The 16,515-nt window shown below is 41.4% G+C and overlaps 1 protein-coding gene across 4 annotated transcripts in view; it reads left to right on the top strand.

Annotated features, from left to right (window-relative positions):
• The window catches only part of myripb (myosin VIIA and Rab interacting protein b), a 126,395-nt gene that overhangs the window by 107,128 nt on the left and 2,752 nt on the right, over positions 1–16,515 (top strand). For 2 of the 4 annotated variants that reach the window (XM_086306074.1, XM_086306076.1), the window contains exons 5-17: positions 3,116–3,196; positions 5,067–5,164; positions 5,492–5,572; positions 6,271–6,432; positions 7,902–8,082; positions 8,413–8,939; positions 9,715–9,864; positions 10,115–10,888; positions 11,180–11,242; positions 13,910–14,098; positions 14,188–14,349; positions 14,502–14,597; positions 14,815–16,504. In XM_086306074.1, the coding sequence (XP_086162200.1) occupies positions 3,116–3,196; positions 5,067–5,164; positions 5,492–5,572; positions 6,271–6,432; positions 7,902–8,082; positions 8,413–8,939; positions 9,715–9,864; positions 10,115–10,888; positions 11,180–11,242; positions 13,910–14,098; positions 14,188–14,349; positions 14,502–14,597; positions 14,815–14,964 (2,714 nt within the window). In that variant the 3' untranslated portion in view covers positions 14,965–16,504. Of the gene's footprint in view, positions 1–3,115; positions 3,197–5,066; positions 5,165–5,491; positions 5,573–6,270; positions 6,433–7,901; positions 8,083–8,412; positions 8,940–9,714; positions 9,865–10,114; positions 10,889–11,179; positions 11,243–13,909; positions 14,099–14,187; positions 14,350–14,501; positions 14,598–14,814; positions 16,505–16,515 lie in introns of those variants that run through there. The other 2 variants (XM_086306077.1, XM_086306078.1) reach the window with 2 other exon arrangements.

The raw sequence follows: 16,515 nt of genomic DNA, 5'->3' as shown, positions 1-16,515 counted from the left end.
GGAACACGAATGGGGAGACAGGAAAGGTTCACAAAAGGAAAATGAACTAGAATGTAGACAGGCTACAAACAGAGGATGTAATACATGACCAAGGAATTCTACTACGACAGTAAGGAACCAAATTCAAAGAAAAAACCTTCCGGTCTAAAAGTCAGATAACATAATAACCAATACAGAAGCATAAAGACAGATATAAGATACAAAACAAATATACAGACATACTGTATGATCATTATAGTATGATGATGATGATGATGATAATAGTGCATCTGACTCCTAATCTGCATCCCTTTTTTTTTTTTTTTGGTATTGTGCTCTCCAGTTCAGCTAAATTGGGTGAAAAATTTTACACTTCTTCCATATGGAAAGGTTACTTGGGGAAATACCTTACACCACATGACTCATTTTTCAGCAGTGCCCACACCTGCTTATTCATACTTATTATGCAGGTATGTAGAGATTTGTGAATGAGTGAACAAAACAGTGATTTCAGACGTAGCCCATATTTTAGTGTCTCATAGCACAAAATGAGAATAAAACACCTCCAAGGATTTAAAAAGGATTTTAAGTGACAAATGTGCATCGTTGTTTTTCGTTTTGTTCTTTATTAAAAACGGACATCCAGGTATATATTTTATTTAGAAATTGTCCAGCTAATTGTGCCTTTCATTTAAAAATTTTTGTTTTGTTTTCACGGCTGTTTTCGACCTAATTCCAAGCCGCAGCAGGCGACTCTGTCCGTGAAATGAGCTTTGAAAAATTAATGTAGGTTAAAAATCAAGCATTCACTACCCAGCCAATCACTGTTTGCTGAAAACATTCCCAACTTTGCTGGTGAGCAGAGTAGAGCATTACAAATGGAGTAAGACAGATATATTGTTCAACGGTCGGTGAGGGGAATGTTAAATAAGCAACTGTTTGCCAACACATTTGCCGTATTCACTTTATTATGCGATAAGTCAATTTTGCGTTTGCAGCTCGTCGCGAGCGGAGGCACTTTTTGTTAAATTTGTAAAGTGCTCGTCGGTGATGAATATACGCTGAATAAACGACAGCGTGCTCCAGGCTGCTTCCATTAAGGTTAAGAAAGATTTTCCTCCTCTGTGTCGACGTGCAGTTCCACCCACTTTCCTACCAGTCGGTGTGTGTCTGTGTGATTCTTGTGAGGCGTGTCACTTTCTGTGACAGCGGTCTTTTCTGTGTCTACATTGTCCTGAGCAGCTGCAGGTAATTTCCCCCACCTATTGTCCCCTTCCACACTGTCAGAAACTATAATTCAGCTCTAACCAAGCGAGAACAGTACCACTCTGTTGGACTCCGTGTGAGTCAAGGTGAGACAACTTTGGAGGAGGAAAGGAGGTGTGGAGCGTGTAATAGTTTGGGGACTTGTTATACCTTACTGCAACTGGGACAACTGGGCTTACAAGTGGACATGCACGAGGCAGCGCAAAATCTATGACAACTCCTCAAAGTAGAGTGAGGCCAATGCGACTTTAAAGCCGTGCGTAGAGGCACGTTCAACATTGTTTTTTCTGGGGGTCAGAAAGGAGTAATATAGCAGTTTAGAGGCTTTCGGGCTCTGCACTATAATGTTGCAGAGCTTTGACAAACAGTAGTTCATCTTGCTGTAGAGTTGGACTAGTACAGCACGGCTGACAGCTGGCTCTGTTACTGCTGCTCTCATGGGGGAATGGAGAAAATGCTGTTTCTGTAATTTTGATGGATTTGTTTTTTTTGTTTACTTGGCTTCCTTTTTTCATCCGTAGGACCCATTAAACCCAGGCTGAAAGCCTTTTGTAAGACTTATTGCTGCTCCTTGCAAAATGTACATATTCAGGGGAGAAATCCACCTTTCATCCAATAGAAACACTGGAGTGTGAAAGAGTGATGGCTCTGTAATGGTTTTGCCTGTTTTCTTGGCAGTGTTGCAGTTAGCTGTGGCAGAGATCAGTGGCAGACTTGCACCAAACCATCGGGCACATTCTGCTGCTTCTGTGTATTTAGTCAGTGACAGCAGCCCGTCCAACAGGAGCAGCATCGGGGCTAGATTAACGGCAGAAGCTATAGGAGACGGGCCAAGAGTGGGAATCATGGAATTTAGTCTTGCTTGTGGGTTTTGTTAGCAGCAGGGGCTGAAATGTTGGGACAAAGCCTAGGCTTTGAGTAGAAGTTTGGTTTTTGTTTTGGCTCCGAGTGCTAAGTGGAAACAAGCTGAAGTGAAAACCAAAGACGGAAAAAGAGCAAGGATTCATGTTTGAGAAGGACTTATATCAGAGGCTAAGTTGGAAATTCACCCAGAGAGCTCTCTGGTGTCATCTGACAGTTTGTCTTCTTAAAATCTGCATGTCCACGTGCTCCCTTTTCATTTTTTTAACAGCTAGATTGATGTGAAAGGCCACAATAAATGGGAACCACAGGGGAGATATCTAACAGGAGTTAATGGGCCACTAAGGGAATATTTGGTTTTGAAGGCGGGCACATAGTAACTACTACTCCTTCTCTGGGGTTTCACAGCTCTTTAAGTAGACCTGTCAAATTTCCATCTTGAGTTAAAGGAACGTCCCTTTTGTTGTAACTCTAGATTTTAGAAATTTGCTCAAAAAAAGATAACTGCACAAATATAGCACAGACTCACAAGAGATTTGGCCTGAATTAGACATAAAACACACACCGGAAAAACAACACACCACTGCACTGTGATGCTTAAGAGAAAATGTTCTTGGTGAGCAAAAACATGTCATTTGTTTGAAAGGCAAAGGGAATTATCAGATGAATTGTCATTTTCTTTCAACTGTCATCTTATTTTTGTTTATTTCTTTTTCTTTTTCTTTTAAACATCACAATTGGGAAATGGCGCCGAGTCGAAGAAGCGAAACAATACAACTTGACAAGATGACAAAAGTGCAGTTGGAAATCCAGTTGACGAGAGTAGAAAAAGAGGTCTTGGTGACATTGGCAGTGTAACCTACTTTTAACGTGGTGACAGAACAAAAAAAAAAAGCATGCGGCGATTCTATTTTCTGGAATGATACACGCAGGATATTTGAAGTTCTATGACAGGCTGTGTTTGAAAGCTTTTATCTGAAGGCTTCGTTTCACGACCTCTGTGTTTCAGAAAGCAGCGTTCACGAGGGAAGCAACGACAACGATGGCAGCGTCTGCGGCAGTGACTCCGCCTTCTACAAGCAGAGCGAAGGTGAGGGATGCGGTGATGGGAGGGCGGCGTTTTGTGGCACTGCAGATGAGTAATTCCAGCCACAGGTAGAATCAGCATGCTTGTGCTTTTCTATATCTCCTGGATGCAAATGCAAATAAACCTCCTTTCATGCAAAAGTGCACATAAATAAAATTCCCGCCCTGTGCTCACCACAGACAGCAGATTTTCTTGTGGATGCTTATTATATTTACACGTACGCTTTCATAAATGGATAAATATGCTAACAAGATATGCGGCTGACAATAAACAAACCCAATTTTGTTTGTTTACTGGTAATTATCTGCTGTGTGCAGTGATCAAGATCTGCCATTTAGATAATGTCAACTTCTAAAAGGCCCATGCAGAAAAAAATACCATATGCTTAATGTGTGTATGTGTGTATTTGTGTTTATAGGTGTGTCAGAAATGCCAACAAAACTGCGCTCTTTTATGATGATTTACAGCAAGGGTAAAATAATCGTAGTATGAGTCAAACTGAGGGTCGTTGTACACATTAAATAAAATCGTTTGAATTTCAGCATCCTAGCAACATCAGCACTAAGCAGGCACTAAATAGGAACTAGAAGGAGAAAGAGCGTATTTCTCCCATATTATCTTGCCTTCAATGGATCCCTGTTAAATCTAGCATTTTGAATAATATTTTGAATAATCAGTCCCCATCTTATCTTTTAGACCTCATAGTATCATATCACCACAATAGAGCACTTGATTCTCAGACTGCTAGTTTACTTGTGGCTCCTGGGGTATTTAAATGTAGAATGGGAGGCAGAGTCGACAGCTTTCAGGACTCTCTTCTGTGGAACCAGCTCCCAGTTTGGATTTGGGAGACAGACTGTTTAAGATTAAGCTTAAAACTTCCTTTTTGATAAAGGAGATGGAACTAGATCAGGTGACCCTGAAAACCTACCTTAATTATGCACCAATGGTCTCAGGCTGCTCCCATTAAACACTTAGCATTTCTTCTTCACTCACTCTTTTTCACTGTGTTTCTACACCACTGTGTTTAACCATTAGCTATTATAATTACATTCAGGACAGAAGGCACCCTTCCACAGTCCCTTCCCTTGTGCCCAACAGGTCACAGCAGATGGCGCCAGTTTCTTCTTGTTAAAAGGAGTTTTTCCTTCCCACTGTTGCCAACCAATTAGTCGTAGAGGGTTGTCCGATTGCTGGGGTTTTCTCTGTATTAATGCAGGGTCTTTACCTTACAATAGAAAGCACCTGTCTAATTTCAATGGCATGACTGCTGCAATAGTTAGAAACTAAAATTTGTGCAAAAAGCTCAAATAAGGTAATTTAGGGCTCTAGGAAACTATGAATGTCTGTAGGAAATTTCAGGAAATAGTCATTTAAATGCGCCAAATGGACCAAAATATTAGGCCACTCCTCTAAATCTTTGCATTCAGGTCTTTTCAGTCCCATTGCCGCTGATTTATAAAATCAAGCACTAGCCATGCAGTGCGCCTTTACAAACGTTTGAAAAATTTGGCCGTTTAAAGACTGAATTTGAGAGTGGTTTGTGTAAAGTTAATTAAGCGGTGTCTGTGTCTCTCTGTGCAGAGTGCTGATGGACTTAATAAAAGTCTCTGACGCTTTGCTTACTCAATAACAGCATAGAACCGAATCTCCATTGGCATTAACATCAGCACAAAAGCTGTGCACCGGGAGCTTTGTGGCATGGGTTTCAAGTCGATACTGTAGGTGTATGTGGCCCATTACTTTTCTCTATGTAATCTAGTTCATTCTGGAGCGAAGCAGTGGATCACTATCACCATCCACAGGGGAGGGAAGGTTAAGGGAACTCTGTATGCATGCATTTATTTTTGTGTGCGCTGTGTTGTGTTATCAGGGCACAGTATGGCAGAGACACTCACAGTCGCCCTGCGTGTTGCTGAGGAGGCTATAGAGGAGGCCATTGCTAAGGCAGAGGAGTTCAGTGACAGCTTGGTAAGACATCCCTCTCTTCCCCTTCTTCCTCTCCTTCTCTTGTCCTCTGTCTCTCCTTTTCTTCCCCCCACTTTTCAGAGCTTTCGTATTGCCTTCCTGCTCTCCATCCCCATATTTTCAATCCCCTATATCACTGTCATGGCTTCTTACTTCTCCTCTACTCTTGCCTCCCTCTTGGTCTCAGTATCAGCGGGATACAGTCATGGTTTTTGGCAAAGACCTTTGCACAGACTCTCTCTTGGTAATTCACATTCACTTTGAACTGAATATGCTGCGTGTGTGTGTGTGTGTGTGTGTGTGTGTGTGTGTGTGTGTGTGTGTGTGTAGGAGAAACAGAATGAGGCTCGGTATCTGCGGGACCACAAAGAGGAGCTCATAGAAGAACTCGCCACAACCATTGTACAAAAAGTAGGTATTACTTTACTGCAGGTTTATTCGTCTCTTTTATGTGGAAGCATTAATTGCAGCTAAAATCTTTCAAAATAAAAAAAAATGTAGCACTTCAGGCTATGCCTTTCCTCTCCACCCTTTACAAATGGATTGACAAATAATTACGCTTTTACTCTATAATTTCAAACAGAAGTCATTGCACTTATATAACGTTTTAGTGAAATATGGCACAGGAAATAATTTTCAAGCAAGAAAAGAGCAGAAGGTCTTCGAAAATGATAATTTAGAGTGTCAAAATCTGCATAAATTACTTTAAAATTCAAGTGACAACTGCTTTAATTTTACACATGGCATTTAATTTGCATGCAGATAGTGAGTGGAGCCAGGATCTGCAGTTGTTTGATTGCCTTTGAGTTTAAAGTCAAACGTGTTGGAAATCAGTTCACTGGAAATGAAATACTTTGAAGATTTCAGCACATAATGTTACAATAAAATTTAAATGAAAATTAAATCATCGCTTTAAAAATTATTAATGGCTAAACATAAAATTCTGTTGTACGAGCGCATTTCTGCTTTCCATTGTGCATTTATTATTCTAGTTCATCCTTTTAAAAAGCTTGTTGTGTACGCCTCATAGCTTGTATGCACAGTCTCTGTCATGTTCTCTCTCCTCATCGCCTTCTTCACTTCCTTTTTTTCTTTTTCTTTTCCCTCAGATCATCCAGAGAAGGAAGCGTTCAGAGATGCAGACAGAGTTTGACTTTGTCTGGCCTCAGTCTCAGTCTCTGATCCAGCCCAGTGAACTGCCCTCTCCTTCTCAGCCTCACACTTCATCACAAGGACCACAAGACCCGCTCAAAACCTCCTACTCTCTCTATGTGAGTCCCTGTGTCAGTCTAAACTGTTGGGACATATGGAGCATGTCATGCTGCCGTATTCAGCCATCTCTATTTAAGTCAAAAACAAACATGCAGAATAAATACAGATAAAGCATAACCGGTATATTAAAGAAGGACATAGCCAATGAGACACTTCTAAGAGGCACTACAGTGTGTGATTTCTTAGTAGCATGGATCACATACTGCTCTGTACGTGACCCACCGATGACAGGTTCTCTTTTTTTGACTAATTGTGAATGCAGTCACTTGAAATTAGGTAGTACGATTAGATTTCCTAATATAAGCTGTATTTTTTTCCTCAGACTCTTTTTTTTTAATACTAATTTTTCTTAATGATGTGTTGGAGAATTCTGGAAGAGTTTACTTACTGTTGAGGGTTTGAGGGAAAGGTCCTTTTTTTTGAAAAAAGATAATACAATATGCCAACTACAGCAAGTCCTCACACAGGAACACATAGGCAAATCAATAGTACACAAACCTGGCATACTACAAGTCACCAAGGACTCCTGGAGATTTGTCATCGTCCTGTGTGTGTGCAGAGCATCAAGGCTGCTCTGCCTTCAGTTTCCTGCTGTTTCACTCAGTGAAGATCAAAGTCTTGTGAAATACGCAGGGATCCTCCTCGACTGCTCTGCCTGCCATGGGATAAGCTGTGTTTATCAGCTCTCTACAAAACCACTCACTGACAGACAAAGCATGCAGATTTACACTCACATGCGTACTTACGCGGTGTAACACTAAACCTTAATGTTGTACCCCACCCTTTTTAAAGAGGAATTTTTGTGTGTTTAATTCTGCAATTAATTTCTCAAATTTGGGAGAAGAATAAAGTATAGCTTAGCTTAGCTTATTTTTCGAATTGACGCCAGAGTACAGATCAGACACTATTCCTAAAAGCTGTCAAATGTAAAATGCACCAAAAAGCTCTCATGAATGTAAATTATGTTGTTCCACAGATACACAAATATTACACAAAAATACACAATACACAAAAATTAAGTAATAAATGACTAGTGATTTAGTATATTAAAATCTTGAGCTAATGTAAATGTATAACTTTTATTTGTTTCGCACAGAAAGAATCACAGGAACTGCTTAGTAGATATTTGCTCAGTGTTATAGCTCCACCTGCTGGTGAGAATGGTAAATTACAGCCGGCATAGTAGTGACGTTTTAGGGTTTTTTTTATTGCTGGACAGGAAGTGAATTGTCCAGATGGACCAAATGCTCTTATGTGTATTACTTAATTACTATATATGGATATTATATTTTCTGGCCAAGTGCCAGTTATCTCTGTTTCTCAGCTAAAAATCTGTCTGAACTTCCTGTCAACAAAAAACTAAAAAAAAAAGAAAGAACCTGTCAACAGAGTTGTGTACCATTCTTTGGATCTGTGTCATATTTCTCTGTATTTACCTGTGTGTGTGTGTCAATGTTTGTTCTTGCAGCGGTTGCGGTCAGCGTTCTCTCTCACCAGTGACGACTCCCCAGAGAAGGGTCCAGAGGAGGATGTAGCTGAGGCCGGTGGCGGCAACGACGGCTTGCAGGAATACGCTTCTCTGAAAAGGGAGCCAAAGGCGGCCACATCTTTACCCACCTGGAAGAGCATGGATCGCCTGGATAACTCGAGTAAAAGTCACACTCACAGACTCTTTTTGGTTGAGCAGCTTTCCATTTCGCTTTTATCAGTTTAAATATAACTTTGTGTAGATGCATAACTGAATAGATTTAAAGATTTTTAGACAAAGGCCATAGATTTACTTTTACATGTCGTAAAGATGCACATACATACAAAGACATACAAATTATTTGTAGAAATTTACCCCATGCATTGCTCTATATTAGCCTCATATAATTTTATTGAGAGTATGGATATTGAATTTATTTAGTACTCTCTGAATCCCTGCAGTTGACTCCGTTCTTCTATACTTCCTGCTGCTGCTTGTGATTTTCATCCAGGTGCCTCTTCAGTGCTCCAGAGTCCAGACGGCAACTGGATTGCCCTGCACAGTTCCCAGCTGTCTCGGCCCAGCCTGCTCACCAAGAGGAAGAGCCTGTTGTTCAGCGTGCTGGAAAAGGAGTCTGGCGTTGTCTCCGCTTACGACGAGATGGGATCTGACTCAGAGGAGGATGATGAAGGTGGCTGGGGTGCAGCGCTGAGGCAGTTTCGCCGCAAACTGTCAGATGAGACTTACTACACGGACTCCCAGCACGACCCCGAGTGGATTTACACTCAGCATCTCCCGGTCACCTCACCATCCTCGGGGCAGTACACCAACACAGAGACTCTCAACTCAGACTCCGAGGCCTCGTCAGTGCTTTCTGCGTGTCCCCGTAAACCACCCCACAATCTGATGAGGAAGAAAGGACCACCGGATACACACCTTCACCCTCATCACCAGCCGCTGCATCACCAACACCTTCAGCAGAACTTTTCTCCATACCCAGTCCAATCAGAGTCATTGGATGTGAACTTTAACCCTAAGGTGATGTCTTTGAATTATCCTGTTCTACAAAGTCAGATGTAAATATTGTCCTTTGTAGTGAGAATTTTAGAGCCATACCAAGTAGTTGGTGGACTAATATCTGCAAATATTATAATTATAATATCTGCAAACACCTTTCAACCATATTATCAGTGTTGATGTTGTCCACCAGAGGGCACTCTGCAACTTGCCTGTTGGAAATGCATGTATAGATCATCACAAGCACAACAACCTGCTGATCAACAGCAGAGCAGGAGAGAGCATAACTGAAGAATCACACATGAGAAATTTTAGGGAGATTCTAAAAGGAAGAAAGAAAGAATATTGACTGATATATCAGAGTATTGGCTTTACCAAATATCAGTATTGCTATCAGTCTTAAAGTCCTATATCAATTAATTACTCAACAGCTCTTTATTTGCTGATTAAAAGGTCATGACTGCTTTTGTAGAACTGGGGATGCTCCCTGTTACACTTTTTTGTACTCTGAAAAGAGACTCCGTGTTCCTTAAGTGAAAAGTACCCACCCCCCAGTTAGCTCTTTTTCTTAGTAGAGACAACAATAGAGAACAAAAGATACGTGAGTTTTTACTTGCAGTCCTTGGTGCAGAGGCCTCAAATGAGCCGACAAAGATACAGAAATAATAGTTGCGTTCAATTAAAACCTGATAACAAAAGACAGTCCTAGAAAGAAAAGCATGTTATCATGTGAAAGCTTTAATCTGATATGTAACGGTGGCACATGTACCTGTTTACTTCCTGTCACTGTTCCCAGGTGATGGGAGACAGTAGCGAGGCAGAGGAGAGGCAAAGTGATCCCGTCAGAAGATCACGGCGACGCAGGAAGAGTAAGAGGGAGTCATCATCAGAGCAAAACAGGACTGGAGGCCAGAGCCATCCACAGTCCGTCTACCCCTTAGCGCAGGTAAAATTTAGTGATTCCTTATTGGTTGTTAAGAGGAACTCACTTTAAAATCCATCTGTGCATCTATTTATTGGGGCTGTTCGGCTTGGTTGTAAAGCATTGTTTCACCATTAGAAGGAACCAAATGAAGGTCTCTAGTTCAGGCTGCTTTTCTCTTTAGGGTTAGGCTTTAGTCTTTAAAATCTGCAAATATAGGTTACCTGCTCGATTTTTTACAATTATCTTTTGATTTTACATGTCGACCTTTAAGGAAAACAGTGGTATTCTACTCCACGCCCTGCTGAAGAGGGGATTAAGTGAGGAACAGCCAAAATCTGACACTATACCAGTGGCCACAGCTGCACCAGACGCCTTCAAATTAGATGCTATGACAACTGAGCCAGAGGACCTGGACACACTGGCGCCAAATTCACCGGTCCCCAGCCCTTCTCAGCCCCCCTCCTTGACCCTGGGGCGAGAGCTCTCATCCAGTAGCTCAGGGCCTGGATCCACAACCAGAGATCCTCTAGAAGGGGAGCTGCAGTCTAGACTTGGTCAGCTGGTCATCAGTGCCAACAGCAAAGTCAGCAGCTCATCTGAGGAAGAGTGCACAAACTGGCCTGCAGACAGGCAGACGGATAAAGAAAGTGACAGACAGAGAGAGAAATTGAAGCCAAAGGAAAGAGAGCGAGAGAGGCAGCGAGTGAGTGACAAATCAAGAGAGAGAGCAGGCGAAGCAGTAGAACAAGTGAACGGACAAGAGATTAAAAGAAGCGAGAAGCTAATAAAGAGTCCCTCGGTGAGAGAAGACGGCAGAAGTCGGGAGAGGAGGTTTGAGAAGGCATGCGAGAGTTTAGATATGAAAGTGGAAGACCAGGAACAAAAGAGAGGAGACAAAAGAGAACCCAACAGGCAGAGTAAGAGACAACATAAACGAGATGCGGAGAAGGAAGCGGGACCGAAAGGGGGAGCGAGGAGCGGATCCAGTGCAAGTTCGCCTGCTGTTACCCCTTCTTCCCACGAGGGGGCGCTGTCAAACAACCAGGTGGGGAGATGTACACAAGATTTGATTTTCATCTGCAGAGCGTCTTCTGCATGTACTTGCATTGCAGTCTGTTTGTTGCCTGTTTGTAAGCTTTTAAATTCTTTTTTTTGTGCCTTCAAAATCTATTTCCTATCACAACCTCCTGTGTTATTTACCTGACAATCAGTGCTGTCATTATCTGTCCCTCATCCCATGTTTTCTCTGGTTTGCTGTGTTGTTTTTGAGTTTTTTGTCTGGTCTGTGTGTTCCTGGTAAACGTGTGTGTGCTTTCTGTATGTGCATATGTGTCAGGTGGGACAGAATGACTTGGAGCAACTTCAGAGGCTTCAGTTGCTCTCCTCTGTCTTACAGCAGGTGAGATATAAGGGCTAGAAAGAGGATGTAGTTGGAAGTCATGCACAAGGATACACAAACCTGCAGCCATCCCATTTCATTTATGACCTTAATATCTTATTTACATGCACTGTAGTAAATTGCATTATGATTGCATACATATGATTAAAATGGTCAAATTTTTGGACTCTTTATCAGTCCATACAGTGCTGTGCAAACCCCTCATATCCCTTCATTTTGCTTCCAAGGGGCGAGACTGTGTGTTGAGCAGTAGGTTTCCAGGCTTTCTGAAGGTTATTCGTTTCTTCACTTTTCTGTTTAAGACTGTAAATTACTTTGATTTCTTGTGCACTACAAAAGTATGCGTATTATCAGAAATCTTTATTGTTTAATGTATGACTTTTGACATATATTGGGCAGGTAAAATAAACTTTAAATAACTAGATGTCAAAACTACAATCTGTTATGTCAAAAGTATTGTTCCAGCTCATATTTAAAGTTGCTTTTTTTTTTTTTTTTGCATTTATAATCAACTCAGCACTGAGAAATCAATAACTACACAAAGTCAGATAGATGGGACACACGTACACACTTGGACAATACATCTGAGGCATGAGGGTCGATGCTGATCATTAAGCAGACTCATTCTAAGGGCTTCTATGAGTAATGCTTGCCTCTTCCAGCTTGTATGACACATGTACTGGTGTGATCTATTTCTGATGGCTTTCACAGCTCCCTTTACAAATCCGCCAGGACGCCTCAGTGCGATGTGAATAGAGGAAAACGTGTGACCATAGCCGTGATATTTGCGCCTTTTTGAAGCGATATCTAGTGTTTTGCCTTTATTAAATGAATCCGAATGAAAACCGAGTAGCTCACTGCCGTCGTACTAATTCACAGCATTTTCAGCGTACGTGATCTTCAGCAGGTAAGGGTCTGGATGGTGTACAGAAATAGACATAAAGCAAAGAATATTGAATAAATAATCCCAGATTCACAAAATATCAACCACCTGTGTTCATTACTTTTCATGCCCTTATGAGCTCATCCCCACTAGAACCACTGCTGTGGACACAGGTGGTGTCATTTGAGGCTTTAGAGATTAGCCCTCAGGGTGGAGAAGGTAATTGGGCCCGGTGTATGCACAGAGGGAACGATACAGGAAAAAAAGTTGAACAACAACTTTTTATTCCTGTACGCCAATCTGACTTCCTTATTTATTTATCTTCCCTGTGTGTGACATATTCCTATATTCAAAAGGCATCAAACTAGTTTCTTTGTTTTTTATGTACTAGGATCAACTTTCCTCATTGATAGGAGTGAGATATCAGTGTCTGTGATGACTGTTTGATCAGACGGGTGATGGCCTACTTCTTTGAAGTGGATCAGCACATCTCCACTCCTCCTTTGACCAACCCAAATCGATACCTCACTGTGTCCATCTCTGCGTCTCATTCTTTTTTAAGATCGATCGATAGTGATTTAAAAAGGAAAAAAAGATAACCAGCATCTCGTCTCTTTTTCATCACTTACCTTCTCCGGCTAAAATCCGGCTTTTCGGACTGTCACACTGTGCCCGAGAGGGATCGATGTGCTTCCGATCCCACTGATCAAAGCTTCAGCAAATTATTCATTCATTATGGAATAACATCTTTCTCTCTTTACTGCTATTTCTTATTCTTGCTCAGTGTTTACATGAGCTCAAGAGGATGAAACGGCAACTTTCTTCACTCACCGTCTTTACTTTTGAATCATTATTTGTCACATTATTTGACATGAATTTGGAGGCAGGCTGCTTGGGTTTGGCTGAAATGAGAGATCTCCACAGCTGACTTAAGTCATTTCCATTTCCTGATTAGCCGAGGCATCAATCGACAATCTTATCTCCTCTACTGGCAGATGTTAGATTATTTTGAGTAATGATCCAATCCTCAGCTTCACATCCAAACTGCAATTGCTTTCCTGAAGCTCAGTGACCAGAGATGATGTGTCCACAGTGCCATCATTTTCCAATTCAAAGCCTAAGAAAAAAAACAACAACAACTGAAGATGACTCACTTCTCTGGCTTTGTCTTGAGACCTCATTACCCCATTTCTCACATCCCTGTTCTGCACCCTCTGACTGCTTATCCAGGTCAAGCATGTGTAGATGTGGGTCCTCACAAAACATTAATTAGGCGACCAGAGTGACAAATATATGTGCACTTGTCACCTGCAAAATGTTCTTTTTTATTCACGTATTATTATTTTTAAGGCTTTACAGTGTGAAAACCAAAGGGGGCTAATGCAGCTGATTAAAACATGATGCCGCATTATCTTTATTGGCTCACATTCATTTTTGAAATGGGGATGTTTTTACAGCGCTAATGATTGCATAATGTTCCAAAATTGAATAGTTGCATAATTGCCTTTTGTCACATCCCCTTGCTCTCGAAATGAAATATATTTTTCATTATCATTTCACGTGTATTACACTACATTAAGCCCTTGCCCTTAAGGTGATGTTTACAGATTAGATGTACTTGCTTGACATTTTCTGCTTTTCTCACACATTAAGTCTCTTTAACAGTGTGAGTAATAAGGTTTTCTCTCTGACTCCAGTGTTTCTGGACATTTCACTTGAATTCATTTTAATCTCACTTGAATTCAAACAGTCTGTTTATTCTATTTGTTCTTTGACTGGAGCAGAAGTGCTCAGCGGCTTCGCTCTGCAGCATCACCACGGAGGTGCTAAAGGTTTTGAATGCTACTGAGGACCTGATTGGTGAGGCGGGAGGCGAGAGCTACACCCCTTCTGAGTCTATGAGTGCTTCTCCCATATCCAGCAGCTCTGAGACCCGCAGGTTGGACCAGAGACTTACCAAAATGGAGGAGAATGTAAGCTAGAGAGCACCTCCACCCAGTAGTTTTGCCTCCTGAATCAGTGGTGCTTATGGGAACTAAATGTTTTGCTCTTTTCTGTGCAGGTTTATCTTGCTGCTGGTGCAGTGTATGGCCTCGAGGGAGCACTGGGAGACCTAGAGCACTGCGCCCGCAGTATTAGCAGTGGGACAACAGACCAAGAGCTGGCCTTCCTGGAAGATCAAGTGGCTACCGCGGCTGCTCAAGTCCAGCAGTCTGAACTGCAGGTACTTCAGAGGATCGATGACTGTTTGCACACATCTTTATACTGCTAATCATATGTTATAGTCTTACTAAACCCTGAACAAAGATAAGAAGAACTATTACCTGAGACATCCTCCTTAAATTCTCTTGAAAAAAATCATCTTTTTGCTTTAAGATATCAAACATTGAGGCAAGAATATCAGCTCTGAAAACGGCTGGGCTGAACGTGACTGTCTGCAATCGCTTCTCCAAGCTCAAGCCAAAGTCTAAGGTACTCACTGGCCTTCCTGCACGCTTAATCTTTTGCAATTTGTTTTGTACTTTCAGGCCATATGTAATGTCTTTAAAGAGTATTGGTGTAACTGATGAACTTGTCTGTGCTTATATAGTAATGAATGGTTATTGGAATAAAGAAATGGTCAGATATGGTTGGTTTGTTGATTTTAATGAACTATAATAGATGAGCGATGGTAATATTCTCATTACAGCCTCAAACCCTGGACTCATCACGCCATCAGAGGAGGAAGCTTCCAGCGCCTCCACTAAAAGGTACCAAACGTGCCAATTTTGCTCACTTAGGAGAAATCTATTATGTTGAGACAAAGAAAAATGTGTTTATGCATTTTTTTTTTTTTTAAAAACTGAACTAAACTGCGGACATATGCAGGGTACAGCCTTGTATATACAAAGTGTGAACGTGTATGCTTATGTACGCGTGTGAAACCGAGACACCTAGAGATGGGAACTGAGACAGAGGGGAGGGACATTTTTATTCGGCCTTAGTTAACATCTCACATTTTATGCTTTGTCCTAAAAGAAGAGAGAGGCCATTGAATGGATGTAAAAGTGAATACATTTGCTAAAAAGAGACTAAGTAACTGAAAAGCTCCATTAGATGTAAAGCAGCCAAATGGAAACACACACACAGTCCAGGGGGATAAGGCTGTTTTATCAACCAACTGTAAGTCTGTTCCTTTTCATATTCGTGAAAAGCCTCTTTCTGCTGCAGCTTTCTTTATTTTCTTTTTTGTCTCTCTTTTTTTCTTCACCGTCATCTACACAATGACTTTGATTCAGGGTGGCTTTTTAGCAAAGCTCCAAAGAGAGACAGCAGAAAGGACAATGGGTCAAACTCAGTGACCAAGACATTGATTCAGTAATTCCACCTTAGTGTGTTCCTTCTATCAGTCCATACAACGTGCTCCACATTTGTAGTGAAAATATACTGACATTTAGCTATACACCACCAAACCTTCTTGTTGCTTTGAAATGATCGTGAGGAAAAGCACTTTTTGATCCAATACAACATTATGGAATAAATATAAATGACTTGTTTAAACCAAGGTTGTGATGAAGCCTTTGCAACTGTGTGTACTACCCCCATCACGAACTATCAAAATCTGTCTTTTACCACTACCATGTCATAAATCTGCCAGTTTAGGACACTGAATTGTCTAATTACTCTAATGTGTACTGGAGACCCCACTCCTATTCAGGTTAGAGCCAGTTTGCAGAGCTCTGTGAAAGGAGTATACACGTTGTTTTATGAAACCTTCATTTTATCTGGTAGTTTCCAGAAACATGATTTATTGCTTAAAACAACAGTAGTTGAGAGTTTCATGGGAAAACACTGTGACATTCCGAAACCAGATGCTAGATGTAATTTCTCCAGCATGTCCTGCCCAGGGCCTCCAAGACATGCCCAAAACACCTCATGTAGAAAGTGCCGAGGAGACATCCTAGTCAGATTCCTGAACCACCTCAGTTGGTTCCTTTTGATGTGGAGGTGTAGCAGCTGTACAGTGAGTACCGCCTCAATGACTGCGCTCCGCACCTAATCTTACCTAAAGGAGAACCAAGACACCCTAAGGAGGATGCCCATTTCCTCTGCTTGTACTCACTATCTCACTTTTTCAGATCTAGGCTCAGGCTACCTCAACCTATCATGGCCGTCTGTCATGATAGGTTGGGGGTGAAGGATGGAGACAGGACAAAGGACATAAATACACATATATGTGATTTTTCCCAAAAAGTTGATTCTGTTCATCTGGATGTAGCACCATCGGGAAAACGATATATCCAGATGAACAGAATCAACTTTTTGGGGATTTCCTTACCTGGATGATTGAGCATGAATCAAGACACACGTGCTTTTCTTAAAATAAAAATGTGGCATTTATTCTCATTTC

Source organism: Aulonocara sp. 'chitande type north' Nkhata Bay, linkage group LG9 (assembly GCF_057382095.1).
Source record: "Aulonocara sp. 'chitande type north' Nkhata Bay isolate Kocher_YH1m ecotype deep benthic linkage group LG9, A_spYH_male_GT1.1, whole genome shotgun sequence".
NCBI lineage: Eukaryota > Metazoa > Chordata > Actinopteri > Cichliformes > Cichlidae > Aulonocara > Aulonocara sp. 'chitande type north' Nkhata Bay.
This window is presented reverse-complemented; position numbering and strand designations above follow the sequence as displayed.